The following is a 15,917-nucleotide window of genomic DNA, read 5'->3' on the forward strand; positions in this document are numbered from 1 at the left end:
GACTCTGCAGAATACTTAATATTAATAGCAACATAGATGGAATTGCAACAATTTTGAGAGGAAAATATTCAAATGTTCACTATCCCTAAATACAATCTTAACATGTAGGCTAACATGTGAGTAGTATATGATATACTGCTCACATTTTAGCCCACATTGTGTTTTTGCGAGAGAAGGTAATTACTAATCACTGGTATATAATCATTCATTTGAAGACACTGTTTTATGTGTATGATGTCAATTCTTACCTAGGAATATTCTTTGGTGGTCGGCCCAGTCCTTGTGCTGGTGTAGGTCCCAGCTGGATTACCTTTCTTCGAGTGAATATGAACCAGGAAGCGAAGGGCTTTACCAGCATAGCACCCCTTTATGGCCCTTTGACTTTGCTCCTGCGAAGGCAGAGCCTCCCAGTGCAATTCTGACCAGAAGACTTGGGGCTGGGAGAGGAAGAGAACTGCCAATATACCGCATATCATCACACAGCCCAAGATACATAACCAATGAAACAGGTTCTTATTCAGTTTCTACAATTTTTTATCTAACAATTTTGCATTTGTTAAACACCTATTGTTAATCTGCAGGGTTAGAAATGGAGGCAGATACAAAAATGTAAAGATGATAAATGTATCTTTCACCTTACATTCAACCCACTCTGGCAAGTGCTAAAATTCATGCTGGATTTTACATTGACTGACAGGTTGAGACAGTGCTACAAGTGTCTTGCCAGCTGTATTCCTCAGAAGAAAGGTAATCTCTAACAACTAGAAGACAGTCTGAGATAGTCTGATATACTATATTTAATTAAACCGATGGCACACAAGGGAGTCAACAACAAAACAAACTGCAGGAGGTGCAAAGAGCAAACTAAGAGGATATTATTCACATCATCTGTGCCATGAACTTGCCAGAAAATAAAGGAATTTACAGTGTCAGATTGCCTACAGCATTTTTCAATATGAAAGTAGTTAACTAACAAAATGTAGAATTTTCAAGCGCTAATTGAAAGATTTCCTAAACTTGAAAATAACAATTTGGAGGCAATTTTCAACCATGTTAACTTCATTTTCTCATCCTCCATGACTCAAACTAAAATCTGAGAAATTTCAGGTTTGTTTCCATTTTGAAATACTAATCAAAAACACTTATCAGCTCAACACATTTACATATTACATCATGGGCTGTGCTATTTGTTCCTGTGCTCAGCTTGGTACTCAATATTTTCATGAAAAACAAAATGAACACTGAACACAGGTGATGGCAACAGATCCCTGATGCAGCTAGTACCTGTCAACTCAAATGTTTGCTAAAAAGTGTAATTGTTGTTCTGCCAATGAAAAATGTCACTTTAACCCACTTAAACTGATCCTTAGACACTGACATCATAGGCCGAGTAACGTCAAGACTTTCTACTGTGCTTAGAGGCAATTATGTTGTAAATAGCAGATAGTGAAGAGGACTGGAATGTCATGTGTACAGTTCCATAGGTTCACTCTGGAGATGTGGAACTTTTGTATTAGCAGTAATACAGAAGTTCGTACTTTCCATATTGGTAGTATGAAAATTCATTATCCATAGGCAGACTGAGCCACAGATATTGAGAACAGATATAAAAACTTTTAAGGGCATAAACATGAGATGATAGATTGGTGTAACACACTGTCAAATCAATTTATATCTACAGAAAAAAGGGGAAACATACAGTAGGCATCGTCATCTGTTGGTTATACTGTAGACTTTTCATAATCCAGGACAATTAAATGTTATCTCATGAGCAGACTCATTTCTGTGTGCGTGTTCCTTACAGGGATCACACATCTCTTCTCACCCACTCAGCCACAGCAGATAAACGCAGATAATAATTCTGCAATCTCATTATCTATCCTTGGGTGTGGTCTGTTTGACCAACTGGGAAGGGTTTCATTGCCACTAAAATATTGATGTTTTTTTTAACCATCTCTGGGCACCTGTTTCTACTTTTTAACAATAGGGAACAAAAACAATACTAAACAGACAATTCTTACTTCCTAAAAAGGAAAAAAAAACTTTCAAGCATTCTTGAGTGTAAAGTGATGAGATAATAAACCTCTATTAACCAAACTGGTATAAAAACTATAGAGTGTAGCTTGTATTGTTGAAGTAGCTTTACTATAATTACACAGACAAAAACAATGTACAATAGCTGGATGTTTCAGGCTCACTTCATCTCATAACGATATCGTTACACTCTGCAAATGAAGCGCCACATCACACAGCACGAAATGTTTCATAAAGTACAAAACTTGAAAAGAACCAGGTCAATGGAAAACCAAAAGCACATTTACAGTGATTTACATAAATGCATTCCACCATTCTAATTACACAAGGATACTCTTTCTTTCAAGCACTGTACCTTTTGAAACCAAATAAATGTACATTGTAATCACTGCATGAAATCCATTAACTTTGATGGATGATTCATAGCAGTTTTACATGTAAAGGTAACCTGGCATTATGCATATTCAGTATGTTCTCATTATCAAATAAACATCTAAGGACACAACTTATCCTTTAAGCGCATCTTTTTTTGTATATTCAGTCATTTCCACGTGCCACTTTTAGGTTTTCTAATAGTAGTACTTTTTCTTCAACCCACTAAGGTCTTCCATAATCTTTTAGACTGAGTAGAACATATTCAGTCCTAAACTTGTGGCCATACATTTTGCCATACTAGACGATCAAATCTGAACTTAACATAAAAACAATGTAGGGTGTTCTGAGAAAAAGGGGAAGCAGGGAAATTGACCTCTGACCCTTTTCTTTGTATGATAAATTCTATTTTAAGATGAGTATTTCGATAGCATTTGGACAGCTTTCACACGTCCCTGTCCATCTCAGGTACACCAAGAAAATGAAGGCACAGATTGATGAAAAGAGCACAAGGGCGAGATTGAGATTAGTCTGTATACACACAGTTTGCTAAAGGATTCCTTTTAGATAATTTTGATTAACCCCATACAGTAACGCTCTGGTCCTTAATTGAAATACTTTATCACTGACATGGCAACCTGGAGTGCCACATATCACAGGACTCGACATAATATGCCATTTCGAACACATTCTCTTGAAAGAAGAGGCGGAAACAAAAAAAAAAATAGTTACTAAAAATGGTCTCTCAGGTCTTCAAAAATATAACAAAAAACAAGGGGGAAGAAAAGTGAAGGGGCCAGCCAGTTGGCCAATCTAATACAACCTATGATTCTCCACGCTCAGTACGAGCGCTGTGTCTTGAATGAGAACCTACTCCTGATGGGATTTTCTGCGTGTGAGGTTTCGAACCCCTCCTGTCACTTCTCTCTGTCCACTCTCAGGCAGATAGGGAGGGTGCGTGCGATTGTGCGCAGCAAATCATAGCACCAAATTCTGAGTAGCTCCTTCACCCCTTCGGAGGGGACAGCGGTGGCGTCGACAGAAGAGAAGGTCCCACCTATGCCCGTTCTTTACGCTTCAGTTTGGAGGACTTCTTGACAGCACCGTTCTTGTTGAGCAGCTTCAGGACCTTCTCTTTGTGGTCGAGCACTTTCATCATGGTGTCTCTGGCCTCAGTCACTTGGTCCATCACCAACTTACAGCGCTGCATGTTACCCTGAGGACAAAGGAAAATCAAAACCACTTAAGCTGTGCAAATTTGATTGTCTTGGATAAGTGAAGAAAGCAAACATGTTGGTATAGACAACAATTGGGGAATGGTGAGCTCTTGAGATATCTGAGCAACACTGAGCCTCCTAGGCCTAAACTAAACCTCAAAATAAGCTTGACAAAATAATATGAGATGGTCTATTGTGGTCTACGGTCTATTAGCAGTTTACACCTCATCTTTTGACGAGAGACTGTGAATGAGTGACAGCTGAGAATTTTAACAAATGCATGTAATATTAGACTTGATAGGCCAAATAGAAATAAAAAAACATGCCCTTACACTTTTCAATCCTACAATGTGTTTTGGAAAGAAATGATGACTGCATTTGTAATTTCTAAAATAAAACGCCATAAGAAATTAATTTGCCAAGCTTAAAATAAAGCTGAGACTATGCTCCTCCCATATTTGATTGCACAGCAGTAGAGTGCACAGCGTATATGAGTAGTGGAAGGTTTGTGAGCATCCGTTTACCCTGATATTCTGACTGCTACACATTTGAAAGTACTGTAGCCATTTAATTTACTATTGCAGTGCCCGTTCGCTTTGAGCCCCGCTGCTGCACAGAGCACTGTTCGCTTGTTTATTCAAAGTTTATTAATATTGAAGGTGTCGCGTGTCCAATCCGACACTGCACGTCCTTGGGTCCCCAGCAATACACCCGCCAAGTGTGAAGTAGATTGGACAAACGGTTCTTGAGATATGCGAAGGACACACATACAGACAGAGATTCCTTGCTTTATAGTATGATATAGACTCAGAAGAACTTAGACATGCAGTGATGATTTCAGATAGTCCTTTGTTCATTTTCACGTATCATATTTAAAGGACAAAGCAGAGAATTTCACTTGGTATGGTGCTAACCTGCAGGCAGTAAACATACCTGTATAAGCTCATTGATTCGGTGGAGGTCGTCATCAGCCCCTGCTCTCTTCTTTGGAATCAGGCCCTCTTGAAGGGTGGAGAGGCGGCTGTACACATCATGCTCCAAACTCGACTATGAATAAAGCCACAGACACACACAGTGTTCACGTTTGTCCAATCATTGAAAAATGGCTGGTGTTCAAGAATTACTTCACTCCAGGTGAATCAACAGACTCAAATAAATATGAATGGGAGGACTGAAGTGTTCAATAAGTGAAAACAATTGACATTATTATTCCTAACAGAGGTGAAGAAGTTAGGCAGCACACCACAAAAATTACAAAAAGAGGAAACTTGTTTTCCCTAGCAAATTATGCTATTTATGTTGGCATGTGAGCAAGGAAACATTAAATCAACATATTGTGGTGTAGTTCCACATGACATTCTCTCCAACATAAAGAGAACAGAAAGTGGTGAATCTTGGAGCCCGTCTGTCTTCTGAGACAAAAGAAAAAACATACCCATCCTTTTTCCAGACCTCCCCCTTCATGATAATTTCAATCTCGGAACCCATCGTCTATCGGTCTGACGACGATTAGACTCCAAGATTTCCTCTTCATTGCGCCGGTCATTGTTTACAGTCCGATTAGCAACTTGAGACGCGAGAGTCGAACGTTTCTCCACACAATATACAAACATCGATACTTTTTGTAGGTGTTTTAGGTCCAGACGACATTTCGGCTAATCTCTATAAACAGATATCTGCATATGAGACGTCGTCTCTCAACTCCAACTCCATTCTCGCATCTCAAGTTGCTAATCGGACTGTAAACAATGACCGGCGCACGGAAGAGGAAGTCTTGGCTACACCGGAAACCCTGAAATATTGGCCGTCGCCCCCAGAGTCTAATCGTTGTCAGACCGATAGACGATGGGTTCTGAGATTGTGATAATTTTGAATGGGCCATTGCGATAAATGAAAATGCCCTATCAGATATGATATGCGTGTGTGTCTGCAGGCCTAGGCCAGAACTCACCAGCTGCCTGAGCTGTGCAGCACACAGGTGGATTTTCCAGCCTTGTGCTCTACATGCCACTCCTCTCTGATTGGCCATATCCTGTAAGGAGCCCTTCTTCTCCTCTGAGAGAAGCAAAGGGTTAGGAAAGGAATTGTTATCAAGAAGGAAAAACCGCTTTAATAAGTCATTGTGTACACAGGTTAATACAGGCAGGCAATTTTGTCTGCACACAGAGATACTGACCTTTGACCCGGATGTCGCTGTACCTCTGGAAGTGATGGTAGGCAGCCTTCCATGGGTTACGGTAGTGACGCAAAAGGGTAACAGGTGGCCGTGGCCTGACTGGCACATAACGCACTCCTTCCTCATCTGAAACGCAAAAGAAGCCATATGGTGAACAAGTGATGACTGGCTGATAAAATACATGTTAAAAGTAAGATCATCATCATTGTGAATGACAAGGGGTGGAATTACATACCAACATATTCTCTTGGAGGAGATTCACGCCTCTCAGCCCTGCCAGTAATGGGCCTGCCGGTGGCCCTCTCCTCATCTGTGCTGTTGGTCTCCACCATCTCGCTCTCCTCTGTAGAAATAACATGCTGCTGCTTGCGGGGCTTCTTCCTGGGAGAGGCCCCAGGGATCAGATCTCCTGAGGCGGGGGTGTTCAGGGCGGAGGCCTGGGTGGTGAGGGCTGGGGCCGACGACAAGTTCACATTGGGATCTGAGGGTAGGGGTACACATATGTCATATTTCAGTTTGCATAATGAGACATTTCCCAGGTTGCATCACTGATGACATGTGGAAGGAAGACTTGCTGCTTACCTGGCTGGGAAGTATCCATGGGCTCCACCTCCTGTTTGATCTTCACATCTGGACAGGCAGAGCTGGCAGCACATGCTGCAGTGCTGCTGGCTGCAGGCTGGGTGGGAGAGGCCACAGTGTTGGCCATTGAGGCAGGAACAGGGGGAGTGACAGCCATGGCTGCCGGCAAGGCAGACAGCACAGTGGAGGGCTGGGAGGGGGGGACAGGCCCAGGGGGGGCCAACATGGTGGGGATGGCCTGGGCGAGGTGCTGGGCATTGGAGGACACAGCCTGTTGCTCCCCTCCCTGAGAGGGCAATGCCTCTACTGTAGCCATGACAGGAGGAGCCATAGTCATGTGCACCTCGGTTTTGGGTTTCACACTGAGAGAGAGATCGAAAAGGTCATGTCACAGACTCATATCAAAACTATTATATTATGACATGCAATGGATGCAATTGATGTGATGGATGTGACAGCTCACCCTGCAGGTCTGGGAGATCCCGCTCCTCTCACACCACTCTCGAGTCTGCCACTGTTGGGTTCGTTGGGCTGGGCAGGGATCAGGTTCTTACGGACACAACTAAAACACACAAAGGCAGGCAGGTTATGTTTGCTGTAAGGAAACAGCCATCCCATTTCAACTTTTTTTTTAATAAAAATGATCAGCAAGTGGCAAAATAAGCATGGTGCTTTTAACTGGCTTTCATCACAAAGGCCTTAATTGTCCAGAATGCGTAATTCTGCATGAACCCTACAAGTGTATTTGATATAGTGCCAGCGTAAATCAATCAAGGTACATTAAAAGACTTAAGTGACTCAAGTGCTATACTCACCCTTCATTAGTGGGTTTCTTGCGGAGGATGCTGGGTCTGGGGGAGGAGACCAGGGTGGGAGCTCCTCCTACTCCTCCCTGGGCATGTGCCTGCACCATGGTGGCTACCGGCTGGGTGGCGCTGAATGTGCTGCTGATGGGACTAGCTACAAAGCCGTCAGCCAAAACAACCCCTGAATGGAACAAAACTCACATGAATAAGTCACAACTGAGATTAAAAACTGATCAACACTAGACCATTCACAATAACACTGCCCTTACTGAGGTGGTATCTATTTTGTATTTACCAGGTTTTGTTTCAGACTGTGGCTGCTGCTGTTGCTGCTGCTGCTGAGTGACTATTGGTGCCTGCTGTATTCCTTGTGTGGTGATTGATGCAGACGTGTGCAGACCCTGCACTCCTATCGGTGCAGGCTGAATGCCCTGTGCAGCAATTGGTGCTGGCTGGATCCCTTGGGTGCTGATTTGTGCAGACTGCAGACCAATCCGGTCCACTGCCATCAGCTGCATGGGGTTTAGGTGGACAGTGGTGGCCACTCCCACTCCAGCTTGGGTGGGCAACGCTGAACTTGGAGCTTGAGGAGTAACTTATCAAAAAAGGAAGATACAGTCAGTGGCGAAGGTATTAAGACTGAAAACTGAAAATATATCTTTTTGCTGCGAATTCACTAAACCTGTACTGTTACTCAAAAAATGTGTATGAGGTTACAGACTGCTTGTTATGGATTGTCTTTTTTGCTTGCCTGTTACAGTGTGTCAAAAAAATGCATACTGACAGGGAAACTGCTAGTGAGAAAGAACCATTAGTTATTCATGTCCGTCTTTATGCTCTACAGCAGGAACATGATTAAATGCTGGTTGCATAACTCAGACACTTGAGAATTGACTCTTTTATTGAATATAATCTGAATCTGTTGAAATACTTTTGTACCCTGAAACGTACAAAATGTAGGCTGAGAATGTACCAGAATTAACGCAGTCAGCACTTTAATGTCCTAGTCTTTGTGTTATTTTGCATTCAATGTAATATGTATTTAACCAAAATGTCAAATAATAAGTCACTACCCAAGTACTTACATAACTTCCTATATGCCTAATAGTATGCTATACTACTCACAACAATAGTTAGCTGTTGCTCCCCATAAAGTAGATAAACTTAAAATATACAACAGCAACGTGAAAAACACAAAATCGGCTTACCAGGATACTGGCGGATGGTGGATACGGAGCTGGTGATGGGGGTGTAGGTGTGTGTCAAAGGGTACGGAGACGAGGAGTAGGTGGGCAGAAAATATTGGAACTGCACTGGCACAGATGGCCTTGAAAAGAAAACATCCGGGAATAAACCAAGATTCATTGCCATTTAAACAAAGTACCTGTACTTATTTTGAGCATATTTTCAAAGTTTTGCATTCACTACCTCAATAACAATCATGCCTATAGCTGCACAAACAATGTCTAAAATGATGGTCTTGGGATGCTGCAGTAACCTTGGCTCATGCACTCATCACACTGGATTTTGTGATTATTCTTCAGGTGATTGAATAAACTGGTGATATTACTTTGAGTTTCAACAACAGCTCTCATGTTAAGTTTGCACAGCATCTGTGTTTGTTTGACTTTGCCTGGTTTGTAACCAAAATGCTTCCAAATAACTGACAATCTGTTTTGGCTACTATAACTATTTTGTGTTCGTACTTAGAGGACAGGTTTACCTCTCTATCATCAGTAGAGAAATGAAAAATGAAATGGCAGCTAACCACTCAGCTTTAGCTATTCACTACTTCAAATTCAAGTGATCATTTCGCCTGCCAGCAACATGTGCAACTCAGCTATTTCAGCTTTGCCCGTGCATGCTTGACTTGTGTGAAATGACAGATGTAAATAGAGAAAAACACTCTGTATGCTGCGCTCTTGACAGCTGTGGCTGGTCACAGTGCGTGTATAGCAGAGGAACCTTAATGGTAGCACTTGATTTGATAATACAGTGGCAGCTGAAATAGAATTAAATGCTTACATATTCAAATTCTATGATTTTTAAATCGAGGCAACTAAAATCATGGTTTGTCTGCACTCTTTGCCATAATATGGCATAATGTCCAGTGGTCACTCGATGTAGAATATGTGAAGAAATAGCTGAATATGAGCATCAGTTGAAACTCATTTTGGTATACAAGACTTTCCAAGCATGAGTAACTGCACTCATTCAAAAGTCACTGTTCTCACCTGCCCAAAAAAACACTGAAGGAACAAGCACTCCAGAGCTCAATCAAACCACTCCAAACATGCTTGGTGTGAACAGAACTAAAAATCAGAATCATTTCAGCATCAGACATCTGTGTTCACCTGTTGTCACTTCTTGCTTCCATGGTGACTGGGTTAGGAGACGAACGGTGGCCTGAGATGGGGATGAGGTTGGCCCTCTCCCCTGGGTAGTCAGGCTGGACACGGGGAGAAGTGTGTGCAATGGGCTGAGGAACCACTTTAGCTGTGAACAATACAAAGGGAGAGCTGTGAGAAAATGTACACTTCAAAGGAAAATATGCCATGAATTAATCAAGCTTAGAGTAACATGTCCTGCTTATGAAGTATACAACAGTGTTCCAGCGAGAATAATGGGCCTGTGAGTAAAGGGTGAACTTACCAACAGGGATGGCAGAGGTGGTCACTGCTGTAGCATGAGAGGAGTGTGAGGCCATTGTCATGGTGACAATAGTGTTACTGGTCATTTGGGTATGTGGCACAGTGCCTAAACATGAATGAGAAACACAGGATTGGGAATATGAAAGAAAGAGATGGACAGAATGTTTATTATCAAAACAATGACGGCCTTTCAAATGGATATTACTAGGATAATGGCCCCTTTTTTTCTTCCTTTAGCCTGATAGTAATAACAACCAATATATGTTGATATGTGCTATATGCTTCATAATTCTGTTTTTCGCTTTATACTAAATGGAGATGATATCGCCCAGAACAAAGAAATAAGAACCAGGTGTAACATGTTGGGTCTGCCCCAAAATTTTGCTAATGTTTGTGCTGGTTCCACAGACCCAGACCATACATTCCTGTATGAGCTTGGACATTTAGTCAGTCAGTGTTTTTTTTCCTCATATGTTTTAACATGTAAACTGAATGACGGAAAGTCTACTTTTTTGCCTTTGGATGAGTAATGGCAATTTCAGGGGCACACTGTAAAAAAAACCTTGTTCACACTGGTATCACAGGACTTCTGTCACTGGCTGTGTATTGGATATTGATACATGGAAAGGCCATACCTATTGTGGTGGTTGGTGGCACAGTGTTAGTGGCAACAATCGGTGCCACGGTTGCTGCAGCTACTGGTGTCACCGTACTGAAGATCGATTTCTGTGGGGGGAAAAAACAATTACTATCAAAGTATTTCAGCCATTATACAAAATGCCTATTTTTGTAGACCTCCAGAAAAGAGGCAGTATGTCTATGAACTCCAACCTGTGTCATGGTGTGCGGAGGCTGGGGCTTTGGTGCTCCAATTGCAGGGTGGGAGGGCAGTGTAATACGTGTGGCTGTGTCACGGGTCGTCTGAGGCCTCTGAATACTGATGGTGGCTGGAGGGGGGTGAATGGTCAGCCCTGGACGCCTGAAAGAGTCAAAAACATTAAAATTATCAGTCCCTTCAGTGAGCAAGGGAAGCACAGCCATGGCTGGTTCAAGACTGGAGGGAATGGTAAAATTGGAAAGAAAAACACCCAATACATTTTTAGGGATGTGATCTAGATAACACAAAAAACATGGAGTTATCAGGAATTGAAGCAGGAAAATGGTAATATTCACTAGACATAAAGGAAAAATTGAAATCCCACTCCTTAACTATCTCATTCCTATGCTTTGAGAGAGTTTGGTCTATATTAGTGAACATTTACCATTGTCACCCATAACCAGAAACAAGATAGAAGTGCTGTGTAATTTAAAAGTAAACATTCAGACTATCTTTGTCAGACTCCATAAAATCAGGCTCCCACTCAGTGTCACGGAGCAGCTCCAGGCTGGATCATATAGTGAATTTGTGGTTCTCTGGTTTCTAGCTTTGGGAGTTATTCATAGTAAGAAATTGTGATTTAACTGTCCAGTGCGATAAAATGCAAATATGGGGTTGGATTTCCATTTACGGAGTTAAAAGAAAGGGACATTAAAAGAGAACACAAAGGCAGCTTTTTAGTAGTTTTATCACTTAGGCATGAAGGTCTTTATGACAGAATTCAATAGTGACTGACTTATCGGTCTTAGTACTTACCCATGCACCATCTCTGTAGAGTGTGTGACTGTTGGACTGATAACTGGGGACTGGGTTCTAGTTGCTGAAATAGGGGCAACCACGGTCGGGAGCACGGCTGTAGATGTGGTAACAGCAGGGCGAGACTGCAGACAGAAGGTGACAACACTGTTACACAGTATGTCTCTAAATGTCCTTCACAATAATTACGTTGCTTCAATTGAAAATACGTCAGGGCACCTGGATAGTCTGGTGGATGATGTGCTGCACTGTGGGCTGGCCCGGGCCCGCGCTTGCTCCAGAGGCCGGCCGCAGGACAGTCTTCGAGCTTGACATCACAGCTGCAGCAGCAGCCCCTACAGGACAAATAACACATTAATCAGGCAACATACACTGCTAAAAATGAAAAAGCAAATGGATTACTGTTTGAAGGACAAGCCTTCTTAATATTAAGTGTTGTCGTACTTTTTACACCATACATACCTCGGGGTAAATGGGAAGTAAATGTCTGAGGAGGGACTGCAGGGGTCCCAATCTGCAGTGCAGGGGCGCTGCTCCTAATGATCTGGATGTTAGCTGGCATTAGGTGGTGTAGGTTACTGGAGTGACCCTGAAACACAGTGAAAGCCCGGAACGTCAGTAGTCAGCAAAAAAGAGATATTAACATGCACTAACAGTCAATGCAGAGTGCATTTACCTGCTGACCACTGATGGTTGCCACAGGAATGGGCGGGGTTGGAGCGATACTGCTCTCTAAGGTGACAGTAATGTGACCAGGCACCTTTGGGGGTATGGGGATATGGCCCTGGTTGGAAGCTGGCGCTGGGGCAATAAGACGACTTGGCATTGGTGACTTCAAGACAGCCTTAAAAAAGGAGCACAAAACAACAAATAAACTATCCATTTTTATAACACTCCCACGAAGGGGAGCAACGAGTTCCCAAATACTAGAGTACTAAATACAAGAAAGGAGCGCTATTTATTCAAACTAGTTGCCTAAATGAAAATGCGTACATTGGCCATGGAACAGTAAACATGGCTATACAATACATGCACACTTTAAGCTGAAGCCAGACTACATGACTGATTAAATCGTGCTCAAAAAGGATAGTTCAGACTAAATGACTGGTCTTGAGTAAATCCTTGCCATGTTGTATAGTGTATTGTTCCATGGCACAGAAGCTACTATAAATGTATTTTGAAGTGACGACGATAACATTGATGAAGAATTCTATACAAAACTTCTTTCACTTTATTTCTAATTGCGTAATGTGGATTGATCCAGTGTGTTGTGTTTTTATCCTGTCAGGATAACAGCAGGAATAGATTTCCTGTTCATTATTTGTCTGATCAGGTTGTTTATTTTTTTAAATCAAAAATATCTACACCATATTGTGATACTTTCAAAGTTATTACCTGTGTGCAGTCTTTGAGCTGGCCTATTTTTCAATAGCCTAAGGATCATGTTTTGAACAGCCTATGTTATCAAATTGTGTTTTTTGTGGCTGAAATTTTTATTTTTGTGTTAAATAATTTTATGTTTTTAAGTGGCCTATAAATCCTCAATTAGTTGCATTACTAATAAAATGTTATTTGTGATCCTGTTATGAAGAAATAAAGTCTCTTCTTTGTCTGATGTCAAAGTTGTTCCAGATAAAGCATAAAAGTTTTGTTTGTACAATAGTGGCATGTACACATGTAAGAGCTTGTTTATGATAATTTGCTAATTTTACAGGAAGTATATCCACAGCAGTAAAAATGGATCCCACCGTTTCTGAAATATAAAATTGGGAAGCATAACCTAAAAGCCCTCTGGACACACTCTGTCTTCCCTCAGATGATATTGTATAATATAATATCGATACAATGATATCTTTTAATTTATGAGGTTTATTCCTTCAAATAAAACTACATTATAAGCTGCAGATTTCTACTGATTTAAACTGTCTATATGAGTGGAAGTTGTTGTTGTTAAAGGTGATCTCTCTCTAGCGCATTCTCTTTTTCTTCCTCCTTGAGCTAAACTCCCAATGGCTGCTGCCAAGATCGCTCGCAAATTTCAGTCTTGGCAAGTCTTGGACCACTTCACAGAACACAGGCCTGCCCAGACCGGGTCTGACGAAATCAAACGCACTTGGAAAAAAATCGCATCCAGCTCAGACTTGCCTGGAGTCATCAGGCGGGCAAAGCCTCAAGTCTCGAGCCCTTTCACATTACAGGACAATCAGTGCCGACTGTCGGTCCCAACAAGCCCACACTCACCTCGACAGTTGGCATGGTCCGGTTAGGCTTACAACTGCCGCAAAGATTGTGTAGTGTGACCTTGCCCTAAGGCAATGCTTTTTGAGTGGATACATTCTACCTCAGGCAGCAATGATTTACTTCTTTTTGCATTAGAGGTGGTTCACACGCTCCTTATTTCTCTATTTGTCTCTTTTTCTATCCATTAATATGAAATGGTTCTAGAAGTTTCAACAGCCAGAGATGCAACAGAAGTATTCCTCACCTTCATCTGGCCCTCAGTGAGGGCCGTAGGCTGGCCCTGAGGGAGGTGGACAGAAGGGGCAGGAACAGTCACAGGGGTGCCAGGCTGGATGGGCACCGTCTGGGGAGAGGCTTGCGGCTGGCCGTGTGTCTGGACTTGTGGGTACGGTCTGACCACCACAGTCTCTTGCTTGTCATCTCTGAATGCTAAGGTTCCTCCACCTCCACTAGGTGGATGATCCTGCGGCCCGTGGTCAGCATCACGACTGCTGTCCATATCTCCACCAGCTAACAGAAAAAATGACTTGATAAGTTTTTTTCCCCCCCAAAGATGCTGTGTTCTGTGCATTGAAAAAAACATTAAAATTTCTCACCAAATGTGCTATGATTCAACATGTCAATGGAAATACCTGGTTGATTTGATGGCTGATTCACAGGAACCAAGTTTCCTCCAGCAGGGATCTGGGGTGCTCCCCCGCTGGAAACAGGCAGCCCATGTCTTGGGAATTGCTGGGAGCTCATTATAACAATTTAGGACCTAAAACGAATGCAAAGTAGTAAGATAACGCTAACACCAGATTTATTGAAGCTGACATTACTTTAACAAAATTTTATGACGGTAGATCAAATATTGATAACACAGAAAGGCCATAAGAGTAAAAGCTTGCAAGTCAGTCACCCTTTAACGAGCCAGCGTGAGGACATAACAAACTAGCATAGGGGGTGTTGCGGGATATTATCGTTACCAGCTAGCTAAGGAGCAAGGGATGAGTACGTAACGTTACCTAACTGATGTTAATAAACTGGATTTAACTAAAATGAAGTGTGATTAACAGGACAAGAGAGCTAGACACCCGGGCGCACTATTGTGAACAGCCGATAACGTTATGAGCATATGAGACAACTGCTCGACAGTTAGTGTAACGTAATTTTTCAAATGTGAAGTTAACGTATAAGTATAGCAAAGTATTCTCGGCTACCTTACTCCAACTCGATCGACTACGATATTGGCTCATTCAGATAAAGTGCACCGTAGCCACTGATTTTGGCTCGATAACCTTATAAGTAAAAAGAGCTAGCTCGTTAGCAAGCTATCTCTTAGCAAGCAAGCAAGCTAACATTACAATCGCTAACGCTGTGCCGCCTGCTTTTCATGCACAAATTTTGAACTTTCTAACGAGTTCGGTTGCGGATACTCAACAAGACTAAATAAACGAACATATTTCTGTAAGTGTGCAGATGTTACCGTATCGCAGACTTACTAAGCAATGGTCGTTTTTGTATTACAATTTTTCCATTCGTCTTTTCTTTTTCCCAACAACATGTAAGCCGGAAGAACGCTCAGGAAGGAACGGACCGCCCCGTTTCATTCAACCAATCAGAGAAGAGGCTCACAGATTCCTGACCAATCGCAGCACAGGAAATGTTTTGACCAACCCGGACCGACCTAAACCAGCGAGGGAGTCAGGAGAGACCAACTCACAGAAGCGGGGCGGGGGCATTGTAGCGAAAAACATTCTGCTACAGATTACTAGATACATTTCGTTTTTGTATCTCCCTGTCGCCGGCAGGCAGATGTAGTCAGTTTATTCGATTTATGAAAATAATTTCGCACCATTCAGCTTTTCGTTGTCGCATCCGGATACGTGACGTAAATAAGTAAATAGGAAAGAACCGCCTGCTGCTTACAAATTGATTGGAGCTGGCTGCTCGCTCTTGCCTACATCCATGGCTCTTGCAGACGGAGGATGACTGACTAGTGCAGTAATGCAATAGCAATACTTTGAATGAGACACTAGAAGGCAGTAGCGAGCCACAGAAATGTTTTAGGCCAGTGGGTATAAGCGAAAAATAATGAGTTGAGCAGGAGGGATTCTGTTCATTATGTTCAACAGTATGTTTAACAGAAACACAAAAGTGTTTGCTTTTTAACCAGCAGTGCCTTTCCACTTTGTGCACACTTAGAGTTTTTTTTTAGGTTGG

General features: G+C 42.2%; 1 protein-coding gene across 1 annotated transcript; it reads right to left on the reverse strand.

Moving 5' to 3' along the window:
* Nucleotides 1-1,600: 1,600 nt before the first annotated feature.
* Nucleotides 1,601-15,270, reverse strand: sap130a (Sin3A-associated protein a). The gene is made up of 21 exons (XM_071517578.1): nucleotides 15,197-15,270; nucleotides 14,345-14,472; nucleotides 13,957-14,222; nucleotides 12,148-12,315; nucleotides 11,934-12,060; nucleotides 11,691-11,806; nucleotides 11,472-11,596; nucleotides 10,670-10,817; nucleotides 10,474-10,564; nucleotides 9,840-9,944; nucleotides 9,542-9,683; nucleotides 8,396-8,514; nucleotides 7,483-7,782; nucleotides 7,197-7,368; nucleotides 6,845-6,943; nucleotides 6,382-6,743; nucleotides 6,035-6,280; nucleotides 5,800-5,925; nucleotides 5,575-5,678; nucleotides 4,557-4,670; nucleotides 1,601-3,622 (listed from the first exon to the last, which is right to left on the reverse strand). The coding sequence occupies exons 2-21, from the start codon at nucleotides 14,454-14,456 to the stop codon at nucleotides 3,464-3,466; spliced, it is 3,201 nt and encodes a 1,066-aa protein (XP_071373679.1). The 5' UTR covers nucleotides 14,457-14,472; nucleotides 15,197-15,270; the 3' UTR covers nucleotides 1,601-3,463.
* Between the last annotated feature and the right edge of the window lie 647 nt (nucleotides 15,271-15,917).

This window comes from Centroberyx affinis, unplaced genomic scaffold (genome assembly GCF_046629955.1).
Source record: "Centroberyx affinis isolate AG114_WGS23_722 - 3 ecotype Tasmania unplaced genomic scaffold, CSIRO-AGI_Caff_v1 ptg000503l_1, whole genome shotgun sequence".
Taxonomy (NCBI): Eukaryota; Metazoa; Chordata; class Actinopteri; order Beryciformes; family Berycidae; genus Centroberyx; species Centroberyx affinis.